Source organism: Kogia breviceps, chromosome 18 (genome assembly GCF_026419965.1).
Source record: "Kogia breviceps isolate mKogBre1 chromosome 18, mKogBre1 haplotype 1, whole genome shotgun sequence".
Taxonomy (NCBI): domain Eukaryota; kingdom Metazoa; phylum Chordata; class Mammalia; order Artiodactyla; family Physeteridae; genus Kogia; species Kogia breviceps.
This window is the reverse complement of record NC_081327.1, coordinates 949,992-974,796: the sequence shown is the minus strand read 5'-3', so window position 1 is coordinate 974,796 and position 24,805 is coordinate 949,992. Positions and strand designations below refer to the sequence as shown.

Genomic DNA, 24,805 nt, shown 5'->3' with positions numbered 1-24,805 from the left:
ACACTGTTGGTGGGAATGTAAATTGGTGTAGCCAATGTTAAACAATTTGGACGTTTCTCAGAAAACTATAATTAGCACTACCATATGATGCAGCAATTCCACTCCTAGGTATATCTCTGGGAAAATATGAAAACACTAATCTGAAAAGATACATGCACCCCAAAGTTCACCACAGCGCTATTTACAATAGCCATGATATGGAAGCAACCCAAATGCCCATCAACAGACAAATGGATAAAGAAGATGTGATGTGTGTGTGTGTGTGTGTAAAATGGAATATTATTCAGCCATAAAAAGAATGAAATTCTGCGATTTGCAGCAACTTGGATAAAACTAGAGAATACTGTGCCTGGTGAAATAAGTCAGGCAGAGAAAGACAAATACTGTATGATATCATTTACGTGCAATTTAGATTTTATTTTATTTTATTTTTTTTTTTTGTGGTACGCGGGCCTCTCACTGTTGTGGCCTCTCCCATTGCGGAGCGCAGGCTCCGGACGCACAGGCTCAGCGGCCATGGCCCACGGGCCCAGCCGCTCCGCGGCATGCGGGATCCTCCCGGGCCAGGGCACGAACCCGTGTCCCCTGCATCGGCAGGCGGACTCTCAACCACTGCGCCACCAGGGAAGCCCAACGTGCAATTTAAAAACAATACAAATGAATGACACAAAATAGAAACAAACTCACAGATATAGAAAATAAACCAGTGGTTACCAAAGTAGAGAGCGAAGGGTGGTGGGGCAAATTAGGCGTATGGGATTAAGAGATACAAACTACTATGTATAAAATAGATAAGCAACAGGGTTATATTATATAGGACAAGGAATTTTAGCCATTATTGTGTAATAGCTTTTAATGGAGTATAATCTGTAAAAATACTACATCACTATGCTGTACACCTGAAACTAGTATAATATTATTTAAAAAATAAGAAAATTAAAAATTAAAAATAAATTAAAAATGAACAGGTGAATTTTCTGTGGAGAATTGATAAAAGACGATATTTTCTGGATGGTACAAATCACCAGATATTTAATAAAGGGAATTTCTATGAAAAGAGTTTTGTATGATTTATGAGATGGTCACTCAGGTGTGGCCACAAGAAAAGACAGAGGAGGGCTTCCCTGGTGGCAAAGTGGCTAAGAATCCGCCTGCCAATGCAGGGAACACAGGTTCGAGCCCTGGTCCAGGAGGATTCCACATGTCACGGAGCAACTAAGCCAGTGTGCCACAACTACTGAGCCCACGTGCCACAGTTACTGAAGCCCATGTGCCTAAAGCCCATGTTCTGCAACAAGAGAAGCCACCACAATGAGAAGCCCGTGCACCGCAACGAAGAGTAGCTCCTGCTCACCGCAACTAGAGAAAGCCCGTGCAGCAACGAAGACCCAGCGCAGCCAAAATAAATAAATAAGGCCGCCACCCGCCACCTCTGGGAGCCTGGGAAAGGGGAACCGTGAGTGAGCGAACGACTCAGTCCCCCGGCGGCGGCAGCGGCGGCGACGGCCGGGGCGGGGGAGCTGCTGCTGATGGGGGCAGGAGGCTGGAGCGGCAGCAGTGGTCAGCACCAGCCATGCCAAATAAAAACAAGAAGGAGAAAGAATCACCAAAATCAGGGAAAAGTGGAAAAAGTTCAAAAGAAGAACAAGACATAATAGAATCAGAGTGCTACTGTCTAAGAGCTGGAGCTACAGAGCTTGAAATTAACACTGAAAAATAATGAAATGTTGGGCCCTTCACTACTTCCTCCTAAGGATCCCAGAGGCAATATGGCATGTTAACATGACAGTTGGCAGATCACTGTGTATATTTTGCAGGCGCACAAATTGAGGCACTTCCGTTCCTCTGGACTTGGAGTTGACTATTGCTTTTCCATTGTTGTTTCTCTCACCTCAATGTTCCTCTCCGTTTTTCACTTCTAGTCCCACCTCCTTACTAAGTGTGATTGACTCACGTGGGTGAATTAGACCATTACAAACATTCTCTTCCTCTCGTCTGCTGATACTACTCTGAACTCGAATATTTTAACCTGAACCGTTCATACAGGTTTGCAGTTCCTACACTGCTTTTCAAACCTTTCTGATGTCACGTCACCTTCACAGTCAGTGTTGGCTCAGGTTACCCTGTGGACGCCCCTCTGTTTTGACAGTTAGCACATCCAAGGCTGCCCAGCCAGAGAGGTGCAGAGCAGGTGCTGGTCCAGGGCAGAGAAGTAATCTCAACAGAGAAAACGTTAAACAACTTGGCCTGCGGTTGACTTAATGCACCACTTCAAGTGTGGGGAAGGTCCTTACACAAAAGTCCTGGCCGGTGATAATCTGGCCTCAAGGAAAACAAAGGAGTAGGTGGCTAACTTTGCAGACCACTTTCTGGTTAGAACAAGGGGACATTTGATGGCGTGGGTTTTTAGCAAGAAGTCCTGCAGTAAAGGATAGAGTGCTTCAGCCAGGGGCTTAGTGAATAAAATGCTGATTCCTGATGGCCATAAACGATGGCACCTAACTTCTGTGGCCCTATTTCCTCATCTCTAAAAGGACTTGGTGAGTTTCAGATTTGGCCATTTTTAAGTATATGGGATAGATTAGGCGTAATCTCTCTTGAAAGTTTTTCCTGCAAGATATCTGGCAGGATATGTCTTCCCATGTAACAAAATACCATTAAAAGTCGTAACTGCTGCTGCGCAACTTTTGTATTTTAGTAGAAACTCCTATTCCTTGAACGATATGTATTGGAACATCTTTCTCTGCTTTTTTTCTCTTTCAAATAGAATGTTTAATGTTTGACTTGCTTATCCATACGTGTCCTGGGAATCAGTTTCCACCCAATACATCCTGCTGGTTTATTTCATAGCACACTTTTAAGGAGTGAGGATGCAAATGGGCTCACAGGTAACTTGACCTTGAAAAACTGTGGAGATTGACAGAGGGAACTCATCTCTGAGCAGCTGTTCTCAGTGCAACATTCAAATCTGTAGAAACGTAGCTAGGCTCATTGGATGAACATTTAGAATCCTAGAAAATTGCTCAGAGATTCCTAAAGTCCATTTTAGAGGATCAGACCATGCAACCATGGTTTTTGATATCGCTATTTTAATTTGTGTACTGTGTCCAAAGTTACGTTTTAGAAAGTGTTCGTGCGTTTTGAAAAGTGATTCGTTGTAAGCACATTAAAGGTCGTTCGAGTGTTTAATTAATTAATTTTTAAAAAATAATAAATAAATAATAAAAAAAGAAAATGAACAATTGATCTAAATGCTGAAATTAGAGAAACCTTATAGATCTTTAACAAGAGTAGGAAAAACATTTTTTTCTTTTTTGGTGCAGAAATCAAAGAACTTAGAGACAAAGGTGTCACTGCTGATGAGCACAAACGGGCTGAAAGCTGGGAAACATGAAGCTAGTAGCACAGAGATGTCCATCAGTCATTGGCCTGGATTTACAATTACAGCAACACAAAGATTCAAAATGGAAGAGAGACAGTAAAAACAGACGATGAAGCTCACCAGGATCAGGATGGCGCGTGTGGCTCTGGCCTCATGGGAAGGTGTGGGGAAATTCTGTTGCTGTGAATGTGTTGGACTCGCTGCTTGTGCCTGTGAAGGACAAAGATCATGTACCCACTAGTCCAGATCATGAAGCCCAAACAATAACATCCAGGGAAGAAAATATGAATGCCTATAAGCAGCCAAGATAACTGTCTGACATGACTGAGGAACAGTATCCAAAATTTTTTGAATGGAGCCCTCCAGAGAGCTCCATCACATGTACTGGTGACATTACTGTAAATAAAGTATGTGATCTCCCATTGTTTTCTTAGTTGACCCCAAGTGAATGCCCAGGTAGCCAAGGGTCCAGAAGGGTGCTTTCCTTCAGCACTGTGGCATCTGGCAATAGCCTGAGAACAGGGAAGGCTATGTTTTCCTGCAAGTGGGATACACCAGAGCTCCAGGAATGGCTCCATCATGTATCAAGGCCTTGATGGTAACTCTTGAGTTTATGGGGTGTTGCTTTCATGACCCAGGAAATAATGGGTAACTGGGTGCAGAGTATCACAGGTTCAGGTCCTGTGAAAGCCTTCCTTTCCAAGAGAGTTCAGTAAGCAGCCCGAAGTTGTTGCTCTCACGGCATGTCATGTGAAGTTGAAACGGGCAGCAGTTTGCACAAGAAGCCCCTGGGCAACTTACTGCCATCCTGGGCCCAGAGACTCTACAAAGCATAGGAGGCGGGTGCCAGAGCTTCCACCTTGGAGTCTCCAGGAGGCACCAAAAGAAGCGCCCGTTGTATGGCCAGCCATCTGAACTGACTCTAGGACCTTCTGTTGTAAAGGTCCCAAAGTGGGCTGATTTTGGGGTGATAAGCCTTAGTAGTCAATGGAGAATATGTTGCCTCTAGAAGCCAGAAAGATCCAATAGGTTTGGCCTGTCTTACACTGATGGAAGCTGACAAAATCAGAAGTTGCTTTTAACTATATCAGCAATAGAGTAGCCCTTAGGGACACTGGATGAAGCTAAGAAGTTCTCTGGGGTGGCTTCCCTGGTGGCACAGTGGTTAAGAATCTGCCTGCCAATGTAGGGGACACGGGTTCGAGCCCTGGCGCAGGAAGATCTCACATGCCGCAGAGCAACTAAGCCCGTGTGCCACAACTACTGAAGCCTGCGCACCTAGAGCCCATGAGCCACAACTACTGAGCCCGTGTGCCACAACTACTGAAGCCTGCGTGCCTAGAGCCCATCAGCCTCAACTAGTGAGCCCACGTGCCACAACTCCTGAAGCCTGAGCACCTAGAGCCCGTGCTCTGCAACGAGAAGCCACCACAATGAGAAGCCTGTGCACCGCAACAAAGAGTAGCCCCCGCTCGCCCCAATGAGAAAAAGCCCACACACAGCAACGAAGACCCAACACAGCCAAAAATAAATATATTTTAAAAGAAAAAAAAGAAATCCACTGGGGTGGCATGACATTGAAATCTGTGTCAGGCAGTGGCCCGTCTGCTTTCTGCAAGTGCAATGATGAGTATGTCCCGCATGAGTGTCTAGCAAATCCCCTCACGAGGGGATGTCATCAATGTAGTGCCATACTTGGGTGCCCGAGGACAGCTGGATCCAATTAACTTGTCAGTTGAGGCTGTATGTGATGGCTGAACCACTGAGGTACCTCATGGGCAACTAAGTATAGAGGTGTATAGTATTGAGTTCCTGTGTAGGTGAAGGAGAGGCTGTTGGAATAGGCACTGGCTAGAATACATGTAAGAGCAAAGTATTGGCCTGTGAAGATTGAATGGCACGTTCATTTGAATTATGTGAGGTATAGGGGCCTCAATGGATGGGACCAGGGTATCAGTAATCCACCATGAGATGCCATTCCTCGTAGGACACTTAATATCTACGGTGGTGTCTCATATGTAAACAAAATTGGTTACTTCTCACTTCAAGTTAAAGTACCTGATTTGTATGTTAAAGATATTTTTTGATATGTCTTCAAAATGATTTCTGACCTTTTCTCATTTAATTGATTAAATTGTGTTATTTTGCCTACTACTTCCTTTTGTTATTTCATGCTTTACTTGGAAAAGTTCATATAAATACATATGAGGGTAAATATAACACAAACGCTTCCCTCCCCACCTGTATGAGTCTGAAAAGAAACACATTTACGGCTGTAGATCCTTCTGGAGACATTCGGATTCACTTACATATAGTAACATCTTTTCTCACTCCATTGATCTGACCTTCTGGCTGTTTGACTCATGCCCATAGTGCTCTTTTAGCCTCTGCCAGATGCCTACAAACATCTGCGTGATTGTAGCTCCAGAGATGTGCTATTCAAGGTCCAACTCTGGACATCCCTGGCGGTCCAGTGGTTAAGACTCCACGCTCCCAATGCAGGGGGCATGGGTTCAATCCCCGGTTGGGGAACAAAGATCCTGCGTGCTGCACAACGCAGGCAAAAAAAAAAAGGTCCTGTCCTGGATCTGTGAATGATAGGCAGCTATTTTCTTCCCAAAACATTAGCACTAACTGGACTTGTTATTATAGATTATATGAAATATGGACAACTGAAATGTGACAGAGAAAAACAGACTTCAACAAATCCTGTTTAGATGCACTGGATAACTTCAGAAATTGGGGGCTAAAATTTGCTCCTCAAAATATGGATGATAACACTAAGAATGCTAGAGCATAATAACACTTCAAATTATAAGTATGCTCCCTGTGTTTTCAAATTTACTGAAGTTCCCACTTATGGAACCTTAATCATTATAAATTATGTTGGCTTACTTGTGAATTTTCTGTCAACAAGAACAAAGACACAAACTTCCAGAGGATTCATACTGAAAAAACTATGGTTTTGACTCCAGAATAAACTGCTGGAAAACTGCATTTCAATTTTTAATTTAATATGCATTCTTTCTGATCCTTTGTGAGGAAAATATCCTCAAAGTTAGGTTGGTTTTTTTCCTCAAAAATTGCCTGTATTCAAATATCTTGCCTGCTCTGTTTGTTTCTTGAACTGAAGTATTTAACTGAATAAGTGCCATTATTATAGATTGTCATTTATTTCCATTGAAAATTTTGGTTTCGGGGTGTAAGCATGTATTAAAACATCAAAATGTACACGCTAAATACGTGCAGTCTATATGTTCAGTCAATTATACCTTCATGAAACAAATACTCAAAACTTGTCACTTCCTAATAATTTTATTATGTTTTATTATCATCTGTGTTCTACAGGTTATTTGTAGCTACTGGAATTAGAAGGATGTACCTCTATATACTCTTCCCAGCTCCATGTTCAGTGACACCTTGCTGGTAGTTTTAAATTGTCCATGGTGGCAGTATTCGTATCAGGCAAACTGGAAAATACTACAAACCAGGACTTCATTATATTATTCAGTCAAGATTTAATATGTGAATAATGCAGATTAAAGTATACATATATGTTTTTTGTGGTAATTACATTCTAAGTAGCACACAAAAAAAATTGAGGATAAAAATAAGCTATTTATTTGTTAATGAAAAGAAAAGTAGTCAAAAGATATGAAGACATTTTACCAAGAAGATATACAAATGGAAAATAAACCATGAAAAAAATGTTCAACATCACGAATCCTTAGGGAGACGCAATTAAAACTACTGGTTGCTTAAATTCAAAATTTAAGGAAATTCAAAAGACTGACCATACAAGTATTGGCAAGAATGTAGAAGCATTTTACATGCTCCTGGTGGGTATGTAAAAGCAAACAATTTCAGATCACAGTTTGGCAGTTTCATAAGTTAACCATTCACCTATTCTATGACTCAGGCATTATACTCTGAGTTACTAACATAAGGCAAGTAAAACTACATACATACATATAGAATTACACACAAATGTTCTAGCACCTTTATTTACAATAGCCAAAACTGGAAATAACCCAAGTGACCATAACCAGACAAATAGATAAACAAAGAGTGTAAGTATAGGAAAGATACTAATCAGCAATAAAAAAATGAACTGCTTATATACGGATCACTGAAGAATCTCAAAATATTTATGAAACATGAATGAAACCAGAAAAAAAAGTAAACATTTCATGAATAAAATCATATAAAATTCTAGAAAATACAAACTAATCTACTATAAATAAAAGTAAATGAATGGTGATCTGTGGGTGGGGGAGAGGAAGGACATTATAAAATGGCATGAGGTAAACTGGAGATGATAGACATGTTCATTATCATGATTATGATGAGGCTTTGTGGTTTTATATGTAAAAATTTATACACCTCAAATAGATACAGTATATCATGTCAACTATACCTAAATAAAAATTCACAAAATGGTTCAAAAGAAAAATCTAGATCTCTTACTTTTTTCAGAAAATCAGGTCTGGGAAATTTCCCTGGCAGGTCCAGTGGTTCATTGCCGTGGCCTGGGTTCAATCCCTGGTCAGGGAACTAAGATCCCACAAGCCGCATGGCACAGCCAAAAAATAAAAACTAACAAACAAAAATCAGTCCTAACAATCCTATATTGCCTCTCTTTTCTGATGACCTTGGAGGTGCAGTCTTGCCTTAGTGGTAGCAAATACTGATGAGTAACAGATTCCTTCCCACCTGAGTTAACAGGAATGCTGGCTGATCACAGAGCCACAATGTGGAATAAGGCAGTGGTCTCCAACCTTTTTGGCAACCAGGGACCGGTTTCGTGCAAGACAATTTTTCAACAGACAGGGGAGGGGGGTTGGGGGATGGGGGGTGGGGTGGGGGGTGTGATGGTTCAGGCAGTAACATGAGCAATGGGGAACAGCAGAAGCTTCACTCACTCGCCCGCCGCTCAGCTCCTGCTATGCGACCCACTTCCTAACAGGCCGCGGATTGGTGCCGGTCCAAGGCCAGTGGATTAGGGAACCCTGGACTAAGGGATTTCCTTTCTCTCTGTTTGTTTCTCTGCCTCTGTAGCAATGGCCTTTAGGTGAACATCCCAGAGAGGCTATAGGAATCCAGAAAACCAATAGCTTATTTTCTTTCACAATGACCTCAACTACAAAAGCTACACTTGCCTGGAGGTTCTGAGAATTTCTGGGCATCTGTGCCCACTGATACTGCACAGTCACAGTCAATGGAGCATTTGTTGATACAATTTTAGAAGGGGCACACTCCATCTACTTCACTGCACTCTCCTCCGCTCCACGGTTCCTTTTCCAAGATGGTTCCCTCTGGCCCTAGCCTTACAGTGGCATTATCTAGTGAACTCTGGGGATCAGGGCATGTGGTTCTTTTGCAGGATAACTGTTGAGCATTATGTGATATTTACTGTTAATAACAATTTGTGTTGTCATCAGAAGCACTGGAGACTGTCATAACTTCCTGGCTCCTCAGGGTGTTTTCTGAGCCCACAAAAAACCCTGATACCCAGTCCACAAATTAGGACCCTAAAACCCTGCAGTCTTTTCTAGGAGACCTGGGCAACAATGTATTTACCTTAGGCCAAAACCAAAAAGAGAGCTATATTCTTAATCATACTGACATGTGAGGCACACAACGCATGGGACCCCCCCATGAGAGCTGTGCAGTCCTTAATGCTGGTAGAGCCCAGTTGTTTCCTGATCACCTCACACAGTGAATAGAACCTCAAGACCAAAGATGGCTTAAACATTAATGCCTTTATTATTGCAAAATGCAGAGCAATCGGAGGCATGCAGTTCCCAGCTTGGTGACTCGGAGGCTTGGAAAATCCAAGAGAAGTGTCACCAGAAACTAACGTGTCCCTGAAAATGCAGTCCTTCCTGGCAAGTCACCAATAGAACTCAGACTGGGTCCACTGGGCCCAAACTGGATCGGGTCCAGGCCCTACTTTGGAAATGGGAAGGGAATGAGGATCCCACAAGAGCTAAGACTGCTCATTACTTCCCCTGCAAACAGGGATGGGACAGAAGTCAACTTCCCTGACCATGTTAGGAGGTAACTTTTGCACATTGTGTGAACCTGCTGGGTAACACAGGTGAAATGAATTCTGCCATACTGACAGTGACATAAAGCTAGAAAGAGCCTGGCAGAAAATAAAGTGTAACACAGCTCCTTAAAGATTCCTACATAACTGGGATTTTAGTGCAGTCTCCCCACTGCAGATTTTTGGATGTATGGGCTTTAATTCAGGTAAATGGCTCCCTCACAACTTCTCTCCTCCAGTGTAATTATACTAGAAGGAAACTGCACATCCCAGCTATCTATAGCCCTTCACTAGTGTGAAGTCTCTCATGCTGAATGAGGTTATATTTGCAGCTGAAAATTTTTTCCAACATTCACTGCACTCAGGACCTTTTTCCAGTGTGAACTCTCTGGTGCTGAATGAGGCTGGAACTTTGGCTAAAGGATTTTCCACAGTCCCCACACTCATACGGCCTTTCTCCTGTGTGGACTCTCAGGTGTTTAACAAGATTAGATTTGCAGCTAAACGATTTCCCACATTCATTGCACTCAATAGGCCTTTCTCCAGTGTGAACTCTCCAGTGGTTCTTGAGGTTGGAACTATGGCTAAATGATTTTCCACAGTCCCCACACTCATAGGGCCTTTCTCCTGTGTGGACTTTCCGATGTGAACTAAAGCTGGAGCTTTGCTTAAAGGATTTCCCACATTTACTGCACTCATAAGGCCTTTCTCCAGTATGAAGTCTCCTGTGGTGAATGAGGCTGGAGCTTCGGCTAAAGGATTTCCCACATTCACCACACTGATGAGGCCGTTCTCCAGTGTGAACTCTCTGGTGGTAAATGAGGCTAAAGTTTTGGCTAAAGGATTTCCCACATTCACTGCACTCATAAGGCCTTTCTCCAGTATGAACTCTCTGATGTTGAATGAGGTTAGATCTTTGACTAAAAGACTTCCCACATTCCCTGCACTCATAAGGTTTTTCTCCTGTGTGAACTTTCCTATGGCTATTGAGGCTATAGCTCTGGCTAAAAGATTTCCCACATTCACTGCACGCATAAGGCCTTTCTCCAGTGTGAACTCTCTGATGTATAATGAAGCTGGAAAGGTAGGTAAAGAATTTTCCACATTCATGGCATTCATAAGGCCTTTCTCCAGTGTGGACTTTCTGGTGCTGAATGAGGTTACATCTTCGGGTACAGGCTTTTCCACATTTGCTGCATTCATAAAACCCTTCTGTAGTGAGGACTTCTTGGTCCTCAACAAGTGTGTCTGTACAGTTGAGGGCTTTTTTGCCTTCTCCCCAGTTCTGACGCTTTTTTCCACTGTGAAAGATAACCTCACACTCATTACTGTTGTTTGGCTTCTCCTCAGTGTGAATGACCTGTTGATGGAAAAATCCCATGCTGGCTAAGAAGTCCTTCGCAATCTCCATACAGATAATGGATTTCTCTGACAAGTGGGTTGTGCAACTCTTTACATACAAGTCTCGGTCTGCAGAACTTCTGACGGGTATCTTTCCAATGTGCTGCCCCTGGTACTGCTGAAGGTTGTCAGTGAAATAAAATCGTCTCCCACACGTGTATGGTTTCTGCCCAAGATGCATCCCCTGGTGCTCAGGCAAGTGCAAAATATCTCTCAAGATTGGGCCCCACATCTCAAAGGGCTGGGCCTTCAGGGGAGATGAAACTGCTTTAAGAGTCCTGATCTGTGACACTCCTTCTACAGAAATGCTCTGTTCAGGACATGTTTCCTTATCTTCCACTTCATGCCAACAGCCTGAAAAAGTGATGGTGAAGTACATGTTAACCACATTGAGAGGGGGCAAAACAATCACAAATGTAAATTGATGCATGAAAGAATCAGTCTATGAAACTGTTTTCAGGAAAAGAAAGTTGGGGTCAGCTTGAGGAAGCAGCTGCTGTGCACCACTGGGTCCCTAAGGTCACAGGATGGTGTGGGCCTCCCCAGGCACAGGACATGAGTAAAGGGTGTGGCCCTGAGGGAAAGGCATGTCCTACAGCTCATTCTTCTGTCAATGGCTTTTAGCAGGGTTATATCTGCTGACGACATGGGATGCTGTGCAGAAGTCCAGTCCAGTCCCAGAAGAATCTGACTGGAACAAAGGTAACGGGTGTTTAAGGATAATTAGACATGTGCACACTTTAGAACACTACAGAGTGGGAATGCACTAAGGAGGGAACAGTGTGAGGAATAAGTGAGCTAAGAAGTCCAGAGAGGTGGGGAGTAGCTCTCAGCTGGAGTCAGAATAAAAATGACTAGCAGAAGTGACAAGTCAGCAAAGTGTTAAGAATGAAGAAGGGAAAGTAGAAGTGAGGTGTGGCCACTAGCAATGGCACCAAAACACAATTAAACAGGACAGGTTCTTGGTATGATTTTGACAAAGCCCTGAAGTGATGTCCTCTATCAACTGCCATTCATCTGTGTCAGGCCTGCTCTGAGCCCATCTTGTTGAGAATGGAGTCATGTCCATCCTGTGAAGCAGAGGACATTTTTTGTAGCCCCACCTGAGGATCTGCATGAGACCAAGAGGACCCAATTCCTACGGGAATGACAGGACAAGTCAGTAGCCAATACTATCCCAGACAACTCAGCACACAATAGACCACCAGAAAGCTATTTAAATACTACAAAAAAGTTCCTAAGGACAGACAGAGGTAAGAGAGCAGAAAAGTAAGAACCAGCAATGTGTCTTCCCTTCTGGACAACTATACTGGTAGAATCAATTTGATGTAACCCCTCTGCAATGCTAAACTGCTTTAATTTTGATCACTTTCAGCTCTTAGCATGGTAATGGTATTCATCCTCCAACTCCCCTAACTCTGAGCCCTGGGGCAGGCACAATGTACATGTTCCTGGAAAAGCTTCTAGGAGCCAGGGTGGCCAATAAGGCGTCTGTCCTCCAAATATCAGAAATCTGTGCTCTTTTTGCTGCTTCTAATGATGGTAGTGCTACGGAGTTGGGCAGCCATTGTTGTAAACCACACTACCAATGTTGCAAAGGCCCTCCCCTCACTAGCTGAAGCAATTTCACAGGGGATTTAAAGGGCAGGCATCTATTCTGTCCACCCCCCTCACATCATTTTTCTCTTAGTCCCGTTTTGATAGGCCGAAATTCAAGGAATAAGGCACTCAAAATCAATCATATATACAGGGGAATTTACAAAGTCACCATGCATATCTGGATAAGAAAAAAACCTGAGTAGACTTAAAATTTATAACTCAGACTGATCTCCAGGATGAAGACACCCTACAGCCATTAAACAAACAGAGAGACAAACAAACAGATCCCAGCAAACCCTAGGGAAAGGGAGAACTGAATCTCAAGTTACCACAATGTAAGACACAAACACCCATTTTTCAACAACAACAAAAAATCACAGGACATACAAACCAACAGGAAAGCATGGCCCTCTCTAAGGAAAAAAAAACCCCACAAATTAATAGAAATCATCCTTCAGAAAGACCAAATGGTATACTTATTAGAGAAAAACGTGAAAACAACTATTTTAAAAGATGCAGAAAGAGCTAAAAGAAAATATGGGCAGGGACTTCCCTAGCAGTCCAGTGGTTAAGACCCCATGCTTCCACTACAGGGGGCAGGGGTTCAATCCCTGGTTGGGGAACTAAGATCCCACGTGCCACGTGGCTAAATAAATCAATAAATAAATAAATAAAATAAAATTAAAAAATATGTGGGCAAAGTTAAGAAAATGTTGCATGAGCAAAACAGAAATACCAATAAAGACATAAGAAACATAAACAAACCAAAAATAAATATCAGAGCTGAAAAGTGCAATATAACTGATTGAAAAAAATCACTAGAGGGATTCAAAAGCAGATCTGAGCAGTCAGAAGAAACAATCGGTGAATTTGAAGATACTGCATCTGAAGACAGAAAGAAAAAATACTGAACAGAAGCAAAGAGAGCATAAGGGCCTGTGGGATACCATCAGGTAGACCAACAAGCACAATGTACACATCCAGAAGTAAAACAGAGAGACAAAAAGACAGAGACCTTATCTGAAGTAATTACAGCTGAAAACATCCCAACCTGATGAAATACAAATATAAACATCTAAGAAACTCAACAAACTCCAAGCAGAATAAATTCAGAAACCTATCATGCAGCACATTAGAATCAAACTATCAAAAGCCAGAGGCAAAGAGTCTTGAAAGCAGCAAATCAGAAGCACACATCACATATAAGCGATCCCCAACAAGATTATGAAGAGATTTCTCATCAGAAACCACACAGGTCATAAGGCAGTGGGTTGATATATTCCAAGTGTTGAAGGGGAAAAAAAAATCTGTCAACCAAGAATTCCATATCAAGAAAAACTGTCTTTCAAAACTGAGGGAAAAATTAAAACATCACAGATAAACCAAAGCTGAGGGAGTTCTTATTAGATATGTCCTGCAAAAAATGAAGTATTCTTTATAATAATATATATAAAATTTTAATATTAACAAATAATATTAAATGTTAAAGGGACTCCTGGTTGAAATGAAAGAACACTAGTTAGTAAACAAATAACAAAGGTCTCAGATAAAGGTAAATACATAGACAATTATAAAAGCACTTTTATAATAATGAGTTTATAACTCCACTTTTTGTTTTCTATAATATTTAAGAGATTAATGCATAAAAAACAATTACTGGTCTAAGTTTCTGGATACACAACATATAAAGATGTAATTTTGCAACATCAATAACTGAAAGGGGTGGGGATCAAGCTATATAGAAGCAGAGCATTTTGTTAAAATATTGTTTTTTTTTAATTAATTTTATTGGTGTATACTTGATTTACAATGTTGTATTAGTTTCTGCTGTATAGCAAAGTGAATCAGTTATACATATACATAAATCCACTCTTTTTTAGATTTTTTTCCCATATAAGTATATATAGTACTGAGTCGACCTCCCTGTGCTACACAGTGAGTTATTACTACTTATCTATTGTATATATTGTAGTGTGTATACATCAATCCCAATTTCCCAATTTACCCCTCCACCCCCTTTCACCCTTGTTAAAATATTGTTGAAGCTAAAAGGGTATAAATTCAAATAATGTGTTATAATTTTAGCATGGTAAATGTAATTTCCATGGTAACCACAAAGAAAAAAATAGCTATAGAAAGTACACAAAGAAAACAACAAAAACTGTAAACATTTTACCACCAAAAAATCAGTGGAACACAAAAAACAGTAATGAGGAAACAAGGGACAAAAGAGACCAAAAGACGTGCAGAAAATAAATAGCAAAATGACAGAAGTAATTCCCCCCTTATTAGTAATTATTCTAAATGTCAATGGAATAAAATTTCTGAGCAAAAGAGAAATTGGCAGAATGGATAAAAGAACATAATCCAACTATATGCTTTTTACAAGACACAACTTGCCAGGATGGTTCAACATAAAAAATTCAGGGATTTCCCTGGCGTTCCAGTGGTTAACAATCCACCTTCCAATGCAGGGGACACGGGTTCCATCCCTGGTCAGGGAACTAAGATCCTACATGCCGCAGGGCAACTAAAGCCCTCGAGCCACAACTACTGAGCCTGCACGCCACAACGAAGCACGCACCACAGTGAAAGATCATATATGCCGCAAGGAAGATCCTGCGTGCTGCAACTAAGATCTGATGCAGCCAAAAAATAAATAAATAAATATTTTAAAATAAGATACAAAATTCAGTGTAATATATCACATTAACAGAATGAGGAAAAAATCATACCACCTCAATCAATGCACAAAAACCACATGACAAAATTTAATACCCTTTCATGATGAAAATACTCAACAAACTACCAATAGAAGGAAACTAGCTTAACATAATAAAAGCAAAGGATTTAAAATCCATGACAAATATTACACTCAACGGTGAAAGACTGAAAGGTATTCCTACAATATCAGAAACAAGAAAAGGACACCAGCTTCCGCCACTACTATTCAACATAGTACTGGAAATTCTAGACAGAGCATCAGGCAGCAAAGACAAAAGGCATCCATAGCTCATGAAATTTTAAAGATTCCACCACAAAACTGTTAGAATAAATGAATTCAGCAAAGAAGATACAAATTAAACAGTTGTGGGAATTCCCTGGCAGTCCAATGGTTAGGACTCAGCGCTTTCACTGCCAAGGCCTGGGTTCACCCCCTGGTCCAGAACTAAGATCCTCCAAGCCAGGCAGTGTGGCAAAAAAAAAAAAAAAAAAAAAAAAGAATTAAACAGTTGTGGTTTTTTTTTTCTCCTCCCAGCAACAGAGACATCAATGGTTTAATGGATGGGGGAGCTTACAAATCTGAAGCAAGGTCCTGAAGTGACACCCCACCCTGTACAGCAGACAATGGGCAGGACATGACAGCAGTCTTCGCTCTCAGGGGGAGCAGAAGATTACCAGTTATAGGGGAACTGGCATCAGGTGGGCTCATTAGTTACCAGGGAAACCAGTAGAGGGGCAAACCCCTCACCACGCCTTTGATAAGAATGATCACTAGCTGGGGCCTGGGGCAAGTGAGTAGGAAGGTCAGTCATGTGCATAGGGTATAGATGAAGCAGGCACTGGTCGGGCAGGGGATGTACAGAGAGCAAGAGAACAGCCATTTTGAGTGGCCTGACCATACACTCTACCCCTACACACACTGCACGACCCTTACAATCTTGGTATACCCTGTTCCGCGATATCCCTGGGGTCAAGTATGTAGGGGGCACTGAAACCAGATACGACAAACACAATACAGACAGCAGCAGCTTCAGAGTATCAAGATACCTACCATGCTCAGGAGAGTCATTTGCCAGGATGTGGGCAAATTTTGGAGCCAAAAGCTTACCAGGTCAATGGAATGAGAGTCAATAGTAGGAGTGCCCTGTCCAGTTATAAGGAAGGTAAGGCCACCCCGGGTTTTCACAAACCCAGAGCGACCCCCATGGGGAGGTCCGGATTTTAAAGAAACATTCTGGTGGCCTAGCCAAAGGTCAGCAGTCACACTACAGATCTGTCTCCCCATGCTAGGTCGAGTGCCATTAAGGGTGGACCCATTAGGTCCTTCCAAACAAAAAACAGTTAATCCCACTAGTTGGACTTGTGTGTCCAGAAGCCAGCCTATTCCATTCCACACAGCATAGCCAAGGGAGGCTCATGGGCAGTCAGTTGTATAGTAACGTTTACCAACAGAGGTCGTTCTTTTTTTTTTTTTTCTTTAATTTTTGGCTACGCCACAAAACATTCAACATCTTAGTTCAACAGGGCTCCTTCTGATGTACTGGCATGCGGGACAGGAATATGGTGACAATCTTTCTCCCTCATTGTCAGTAATCCCTACATGGTCATAGTAGCCAGGTCAATTTTTCATGGAAGTCCAGAGAAGGCTGACAATGGCATCTCGCTGGAGACCCAGCAATTAGACTCACTTTGCAGTGAGGCCAGTGTTGTTGCTCAGTCGTGGAATAGACTTCCTCCTTCAGGCTAGAGATGAAATTTAAGACATCTAACAGGCACAACACAGGGGAGATTATGACAATTAAACAAAACACAAGCAGTAACCACATTCTGAGATAACACACCTGCCTGTGGTTTTTCTCCTAGTCTGTAAAACAGTTCAAAAACTCAACTTTCAATAATACAAGAATGTGACTAAAATCATGTATACAATGGCCCCTTAGTTTCACCTTGGATGTCTGAACAAGTTACTCCATTTTGACTTTCAAATCCATTCCCTTCCTTAATGGCCAAAGCAGATGTACAATGTATGTCTGAAAGACCACAAATAGGCTGCTCTGGTCAGTAAAATTTAAGTTAAGCCAGAATGACTTCCCTATACCTCAACACATGGAGATTTTTCCACCATTTCCCCTTCTGATTGCAAATCTCTCAGTAGAAAGCATTGATGACTAAAATATCCGTCCCTCTATGCTGGGGTGCTGACTCCTACCCCAGGTTCAGATCATGTCCCTCGGTGCTAGGCCTCCTTTATATTTGCCTAGTCTTACAAGGTGGGGGAAAACCAATCAGATTTCATGAACAGGCTCAGAGGAATGTTAATGGGCAAACACTTTATAGGCCATATATTTCTTTCTTTTTTTTAAATAAATGTATTTATTTATTTTGGCTGCATTGGGTCTTTGTTGCTGCACACAGGCTTTCTCTAGTTGCGGTGAGTGGGGGCTACTCTTCATTGTGGTGCGTAGGCTTCTCATTGTGGTGGCTTCTCTTGTTACAGAGCATGGGCTCTAGGCACGTGGGCTTCAGCAGTTGTGGCACGCGGGCTCTAGAGTGCAGGCTCAGTTGTTGTGGTACACGTGTTTAGTTGTTACGTGGCATGTGGGATCTTCCTGGTCCAGGGCTCAAACACATGTTCCCTGCACTGGCAGGTGGATTCTTAACCACTGTGCCACAGGGAAGCCCTAGACCATATATTTCTTATACCCAATTGTCACACAAGCATTGTACATGTGCTTTTAGTAGCAGACTTAAAGCAAGCAGTGTCACACTTCATGTGACACAGTCACACTGTCACACACTCTGTGACAATTTCACTAGATAATTTTCTTTCCATCCAGAACATCAGGGCAAAAGTATGGCTAACACAATAACTTTCATAAATACAAACCTCAATTAACAGAACTAGAATTTAATATCCACTAAAACATAGCCTTTTTCCTCCTTGAAATTACCCTCATCTCCACCAAACACAGCCAATCAAAACTAATTTGTTTGCAAAACAAGTGTGGTCAATTGGCTGACCACCTAGGCTCCTCCAAACTAGTTGTGGTGGAATTCCTCAGAAGGAGTGTCAGGCTGAATTCCCAAAAGGCCTCTCAAGGCCAGGAAAGCCATGCCAAAAGCCTGCCACCAGATTATGCCTTGGTGGATTTTTCTCTTCCAGAAGTCCCCAAAATATTGAGATTCCTGCACATGCCAGGGGCCAGCCTTTTCCATTCCCCTGATAAGGCTGCTCGGAACCCAAGAGTCCCCAATTTCTGGAGGCACCAGGCAGAGAGAAAAGAAAAATGTTTCAATTCTACGCACAGGTGTAGTTTACCCAATTGCTGTAAGTCATAACTAACTTCAGGGGAAGGGCTTCCCTCCACACGTATGAAGCAAGGTCCTGGATCGACACCCCACCATGTGCGGCAGACGGTGGGCAGGACATGGCGGCAGTTTTCCACAGTTGTATTCTACACACTAACGATGAACAATCTGAATAGGAAACTAAGAAAAAACTCCACTTATAAAGTATCTATCAAGGGCTTCCCTGGTGGCACAGTGGTTGAGAGTCTGCCTGCCGATTCAGGCGACACGGGTTCGTGCCCCGGTCTGGGAAGATCCCACATGCCCCGCGCGGAGCGGCTGGGCCCATGAGCCATGGCTGCTGAGCCTGCGCGTCTGGAGCCTGTGCTCCGCAACGGGAGAGGCTGCAACAGTGAGAGGCCCGCATGCCGCAAAAAGAAAAAAAAGAATTCTGTGAGCTAATTGTGAAACATAGTCATTAAAAAAAAAAAAAAAAAGTATCTATCAAAAGAATAAAATACTTAGAAATAAACTAAGGAAGTAAGGCTTGTACACTAAAAAGTATAAAACACTGCTAAAAAAAATTAAAGACAGTAAATGGAAAGACTTCTATGCTCATAAGTTGGAAAACTTAATATTGTGAAGATGTCGATATGACCCCCAGGCCATCTACAGACTCAATGCAATCCCTATCAAAATTCCAATGATGTTTTCTGCAGTAATAGAAAAATTCATCCTAAAATTCATATGCAATCTCAAGTGACAACAAATAGCCAAAACAATCTTGAAAAAGAATAACAAAGTTGGAGGAGTCAAAATTCTAAATTTCAAGTATCGGTGTGAAGCTACAGTAATCAAAACAGTGTGATACTGGAATCAAGGCAGACATACAGACCAATGGCACAGAATAAAGAGCTCAGAAATAAACTCTCACATATATGGCTAAATGGTTTTCATAAAGGAGTCCAAGACCATTCGACAGGGAATGACAGGCTTTTCAACACATGATGCTGGGAAAACTGAATACCCATGCATAAGAATGAAATTAGACGGACACCAGGTACATAAATTAACTCAAAATGGATCAAAGATCTAAACTTAAGAGCTACAAATATAAAACTCTTCAAAGAAAACAGAGGAAAAGCTTCATGACATTGCATTTGGCAATGATTCCTTGGAAACGACATCAAAGGCACAAGGAACAAAAGGAAAACAAACTGGACTTCATCAAAATGAAAAACTTTGCTACATCAAACGAAGCTAAGAACATAGTAAAAAGGCAACTTACAGATTGGGAGATAATATTTGCAAATACATATCTGAAAAATAATTAATATCCAGAATATATAGAGAATTCCTAAAATTCAAAAACAAAAACATCAAGCAACTTGATTCAAAAATTGGGAAAAGACTTCAACAGACATTACTCCAACAAAGATATACAAAAGGGTAATAAGCACACAAAAAGATGCTCAACATCACCAGCTGTTAGGGAAAAGCAAATCGAAACACTATGATACTAGGACTTCCCTGGTGGTGCAGTGGTTAAGAATCTGCCTGTCAATGAAGGGGACACGGATGCGATCCCTGATCTGGCAAGATCCTACATGCTGCGAAGCAACTAAGCCTGTGCACCACAACTATTGCGCTTGGGCTCTACAGCCCGCGAGCCACAACTGAGCCCACATGCCACAATTACTGAAGACCGTGCACCTAGAGCCCATGCTCTGCAACAAGAGAAGCCACCACAATGAGAAGCCCATGTACCACAACGAAGAGTAGCCCCCACTCGCCACAACTAGAGAAAGCTCACGCCCAGCAACGAAGACAAAATGCAGCCAAAAATAAATAAATAAGTAAATAAATAAATAAAAGAACATACCTGCTTTAAAAAAACAAAAACAGAACAAACCAAAAAACCTACTATGCTACCACTTCACACCAATTAGGATGGTTATCACCCCCAAAAAACAGATGTGTCAGCAAGGATGGGAGAAACTGGAACCTTTGTGCAGCTGTAATTTTAATTCTATTAAAAATAGATTTATCATAAGATGAAGCAATTCCAATTTCCTGTATGTACCCAAAAAAATTGAAGCAGGGACACTAAATATCTGCACAGCCATGTTCATAACAGCATTATACACACAGCCAAAAGGTAGAAGCACTCAAGTGTCCACTGATGAAATAATAGTAAACAAAATGTGATACATTCATAAAATAGAATATTATTCAGCCTTAAAAAGAAAGGAAATTCTGACACATACTACAACACAGATGAACCTTAAACATATTATGCTAAGTCAAAAAAGCCAGACCAAAAATAAACAACTGCTGATGATTCCACCAATATGAGACACTCAGAATAGTCAAATTCAGATACAGAAAGTAGAATGGTGGTTATGAGTGGATAGGGGAAGTTACTGTTTAATGGGTACAGAGTTGAAGTTTACAACATGAAAAACTTCTGTGGATGCATGATTGTGATGGTTGCACAATGCGAATTACTAAATGCCACTTAGAAGTGGCAAATAATTTGTTTTGCAAAATTGCCACAATTAAAATAAAGTAAAAAGAATCTTAGCAAAGATCTTTCAAGAACATCTGTGTAAGTAGTGACTATGTAAGTGACTACACTTCCAGGCACAGTCAGGAACAAATAAATGTGAGGTACAGAAAGGGAGCAATACTAGGGTGCCATGGAACTAGACAGTCACCCAGAGAGGGAAAGGGCAAGAGAGGTGGGATCCATTAGGCTGACCTAAAGAACAGCGATACCAAATCCTTCCCTGTAAGGCTTTGGCGCAGCAGATGCTGGAGTGATAAGGATGCGAAGTAGGCATGCACTCAGCTCACCCCTTGAACCACAGCACATACCCAGGCAACTGGGGAAGGAAGCAGTGCCCATGGTTTAGATGGAGACATACCTGACCCTGGAGAAAAAAGAAAGGCCAAGCCTTGCCCAGGGCATAGGGACAGGTGTGAGAGCTTACCCAATGAAGATGTAAGCGCAAAATTCTCCAGCATCACATCGTGGTACAGGCATCGCTGAGCCTCATCAAGGAGAGCCCATTCCTCCCAGGAGAAATACAGGGCCACATCCTCAAAGGTCACACTTCCCTGCCAGGATAGAGACAGATGAAATCATCAACAGCCTCACTCCTGAAGACCCACAATCTATCTCCTCACACATCTACCCCATGTCCATCCTCCTCCTAAGATCTCAGAGGAGATTCCAGACCCTGGTGCCATTGGTGTCTGCTGTCTTCTCATACTCCCATTAACCACTGTGTTCACTCTACTGTCCACTCTGCTACCAGATGGAACCTGTTAAGACCTAGATGCAAACTCCTCCCTCATCTGATCCAGACCTCCCATTGCCTGCAGAACAGATGCCTAACCTCACAGGCAGTCATTCCAAGTCTGACTCTTACTCCCCACACCTAGTTTGTTCTCACCAGAAAGGAAGGAGACCTGCAATTCCCTGAACCAGCTTAGCCTCACCTCCAAGCAATTCCCGTTTTTGTGATAAGCTTCCACATCTCTTTCCATTGGTGGCCTGAAATGGGAACCCCTCCATCAAACCCCTGGACTCAACTCAGGACCCTGAGCTAGGATTCTCTAAGGTCCCCACACCCAAGGGCTGGGAAAATGGCAGGTGACAAGTCTCATGACACCACAAACTTGGAGAAAATAGGGGTTGGGACCAGTGAGGGAGGACGAAACCGCCACTTACCTGATTAGGTTCCAAAAGCACTTCTGCAGCCATGGAAACCTGTGGGAAGAGGCAGGTCTTAGAGGGATGTGAGCATGGCATCCTACCAGGGGCTCAGGCCTTCTCTGCACCCCTGGGGGTCACCAGAGCCAGGTAATCTCGGGCCGACCATCTAACCTCTGTATTGACTCTCAGCAGTTTTGTGTCCTTGGGGAAAAACCCCCAAACACCCTCTGCCTCAATGTCCTCAGCAGCCCTACAATTTGTGCTTCCACTGAACAGACTCTGGGGATTTTTTCAAACTTAACTTAGATCATGTCTCTTTTCCGCAAAAATTTCCATGGCTCCAAGAGCCCCAACAAGGAAGGTACAACTCCTCAGCCTGTCACTGCAGGTGCGACTCTACCCACACTTTGTTCCCTGCAGAAGCAACACGGACCCCAGGTTTCCCCAATCCTCCCGGCTCAATCCGACCTCCCAGCCTTTGCACCTGCCGGTCCCTCCGCTTGTGACCCTCTGCCACGCGCCATCACACCGTCTGTCAGAAACCAGAAACAGGGCCCCACCCACGGCCGCCTCACCGTCCTGGACACCGAGGCCTGGTCTGCGGGCACGAGAGCAGGCGCCCCGCACTCGGGGCTTTAGTGTCTGGTGGGGTGAGGGCGGTGAGGGCCCGGAGGACGAGCGTTTACCTGAGGCGGGTCCCTCGGCGCCGCCGCCGCCGCCGCCGCCACCTGAGCCACAAGCCGGGGCAGAGAAGGGACAGCCGAGCGTCCCGAAGGGACCGGGCACCAACGTCTCCAGACCGGCCCCGCAAGCGGCGATGTGCCCGACTATAGAACCGCCTCTAGTCACTAGGGACAAAGCCTCTTCCCGCGCCTTCTCTGTCAATCACCTCAATGCCGACTCTGCCCTCTCGGCCTTCTGACCCCGAGGACCGCCAAAATGACCGCCACAAAATACAGGAAGTCCCGCCTTCGCCCCAGAGCGCCCTCCCGGAAAAATGCCGAAAGTCTGGATGTTCATTGGGTGTTCGTCGCTGCCGCTCAGCGCACAGCTTTCTGGGTAATGGAGTTCCCGCCGCCACACAGCCCCGCAGGAGCGGCGCCTTTGCCGGAATCTCCCAGGAAAAGGGTCAAGCAATTCCTCGGGGCTGCTCAGAACTGAAGGCCTTGTTCTTCTAGGTCGGAGAGAAGCTTCGCTTCCTCTTAAAGGGGCGAAGGCCAATTTCTGGGGAGTCCGAAGTGCTGTTGATCTCTGAAGTGTTTAGAAATTCGGATTCCATGCGAACATTGTCTGGTAGATGTGAACATTGTCTGGTAGATGCAAGTGATTATACACTATCTTATTGTCCTGTAAATGTACGCAGACTGAGACATTAAAGTCATTTTTGTGAGCTTTAGTACGTTTTGTCCGGGAATTTAAAGAAAAAAAAAAAAATCACCTGGGCCGCAGTAGACAAGATAGAGGAGGCATATTGGACGGCTCTGACGAAGCCGGATGTGGTGGGATCCGGGCCTCTCCTTCCTGGTAGTCAATGATTAATGATTATGCCCAACTCAGTGAGAAACACCGTCTTATCCATAAAACATTAAGTCATTTTATCTAAAAAACATAAATCTGTTTTACACATGCACATTCCTTTTTGTACTACACAGCTGACAGTTTCTCTTGTATGAAATATAACATTGGCTATTGTTTTTTTTTTTTTTTTTTTTTTTAGCGGTACGCGGGCCTCTCCCTGTTGTGGCCTCTCCCGCTGCGGAGCACAGGCTCCGGACGCGCAGGCTCAGCGGCCACGGCTCACGGGCCCAGCCGCTCCGCGGCACGTGGGATCTTCCCAGACCGGGGCACGAACCCGCGTCCCCTGCATCGGCAGGCGGCCTCTCAACCACTGCGCCACCAGGGAAGCCCACTATTGTTTATTAAGGAGTACTACTCTCTGTACATTTATAAAATAGAAAGTTGTTGATAAACAAAATTCAACTGACTACATGTTAAAGATCTAAATGCGGGCTTCCCTTCCCTGTTGGCGCAGTCGTTAAGAATCTGCCTGCCAATTCAGGGGACACAGGTTCGAGCCATGGTCCGGGACGATCTCACATGCTGTGGAGCAACTAAGTCCCTGTGCCACAGCTACTGAGCCTGTGCTCTAGGTCCCATGAGCCACAACTACTGAAGCCCGCACACCTAGAGCCCGTGCCCCACAACAAGAGAAGCCTCTGCTCCTGGCAACTACAGACAACCAGCGTGCAGCAACCAGGACCCAACGCAGCTAAAAATAAATAAACTAATTAATTTTTTAAAAAGAAAGAAAATATTTTTTTAAAAAATTAAAAGTAAATAATCATGAATGTATCTCTAAAACATGGAATTCATTCATGAGCAGAACATGTATGTGCTTTTCACACCTACAAAAATAACAGTGACATCGAACACATGGTCAGAGCTCACACATAACAAATTTCCTCCCCCCCCAAAATTTCCTTTTCAGATCATTTGAATCACGATCCAGTCATTTTGTCCTTTAGACCACTTGTAATTACTGTTTCTCCCTCCTTCAAAACTTATTTTTTTTCATGGAGAAGAAAATGGATCATGTGTACAAGGTCATTTCCATCATTCTATCTAATTGCAGCTTTTTGAT

At 43.1% G+C, this 24,805-nt stretch overlaps 1 protein-coding gene across 3 annotated transcripts; it reads right to left on the bottom strand.

Moving 5' to 3' along the window:
* Positions 1–9,123: 9,123 nt before the first annotated feature.
* On the bottom strand, positions 9,124–23,136 carry LOC131744811 (zinc finger protein 211-like). Of its 3 annotated transcripts, XM_059044725.2 has the most exons (4): positions 22,851–23,136; positions 22,180–22,218; positions 21,437–21,563; positions 9,124–11,186 (listed from the first exon to the last, which is right to left on the bottom strand). In XM_059044725.2, exons 2-4 carry the CDS (start codon positions 22,210–22,212, stop codon positions 9,793–9,795), a joined length of 1,554 nt encoding a protein of 517 aa, XP_058900708.1. In that variant the 5' UTR covers positions 22,213–22,218; positions 22,851–23,136; the 3' UTR covers positions 9,124–9,792. The 3 variants fall into 3 exon arrangements, with proteins under 3 accessions (XP_058900708.1, XP_066876061.1, XP_066876062.1); XM_067019960.1 differs by lacking the exons at positions 21,437–21,563; positions 22,180–22,218; positions 22,851–23,136 and adding an exon at positions 16,844–18,587; XM_067019961.1 differs by lacking the exons at positions 21,437–21,563; positions 22,180–22,218; positions 22,851–23,136 and adding an exon at positions 17,365–18,587.
* Between the last annotated feature and the right edge of the window lie 1,669 nt (positions 23,137–24,805).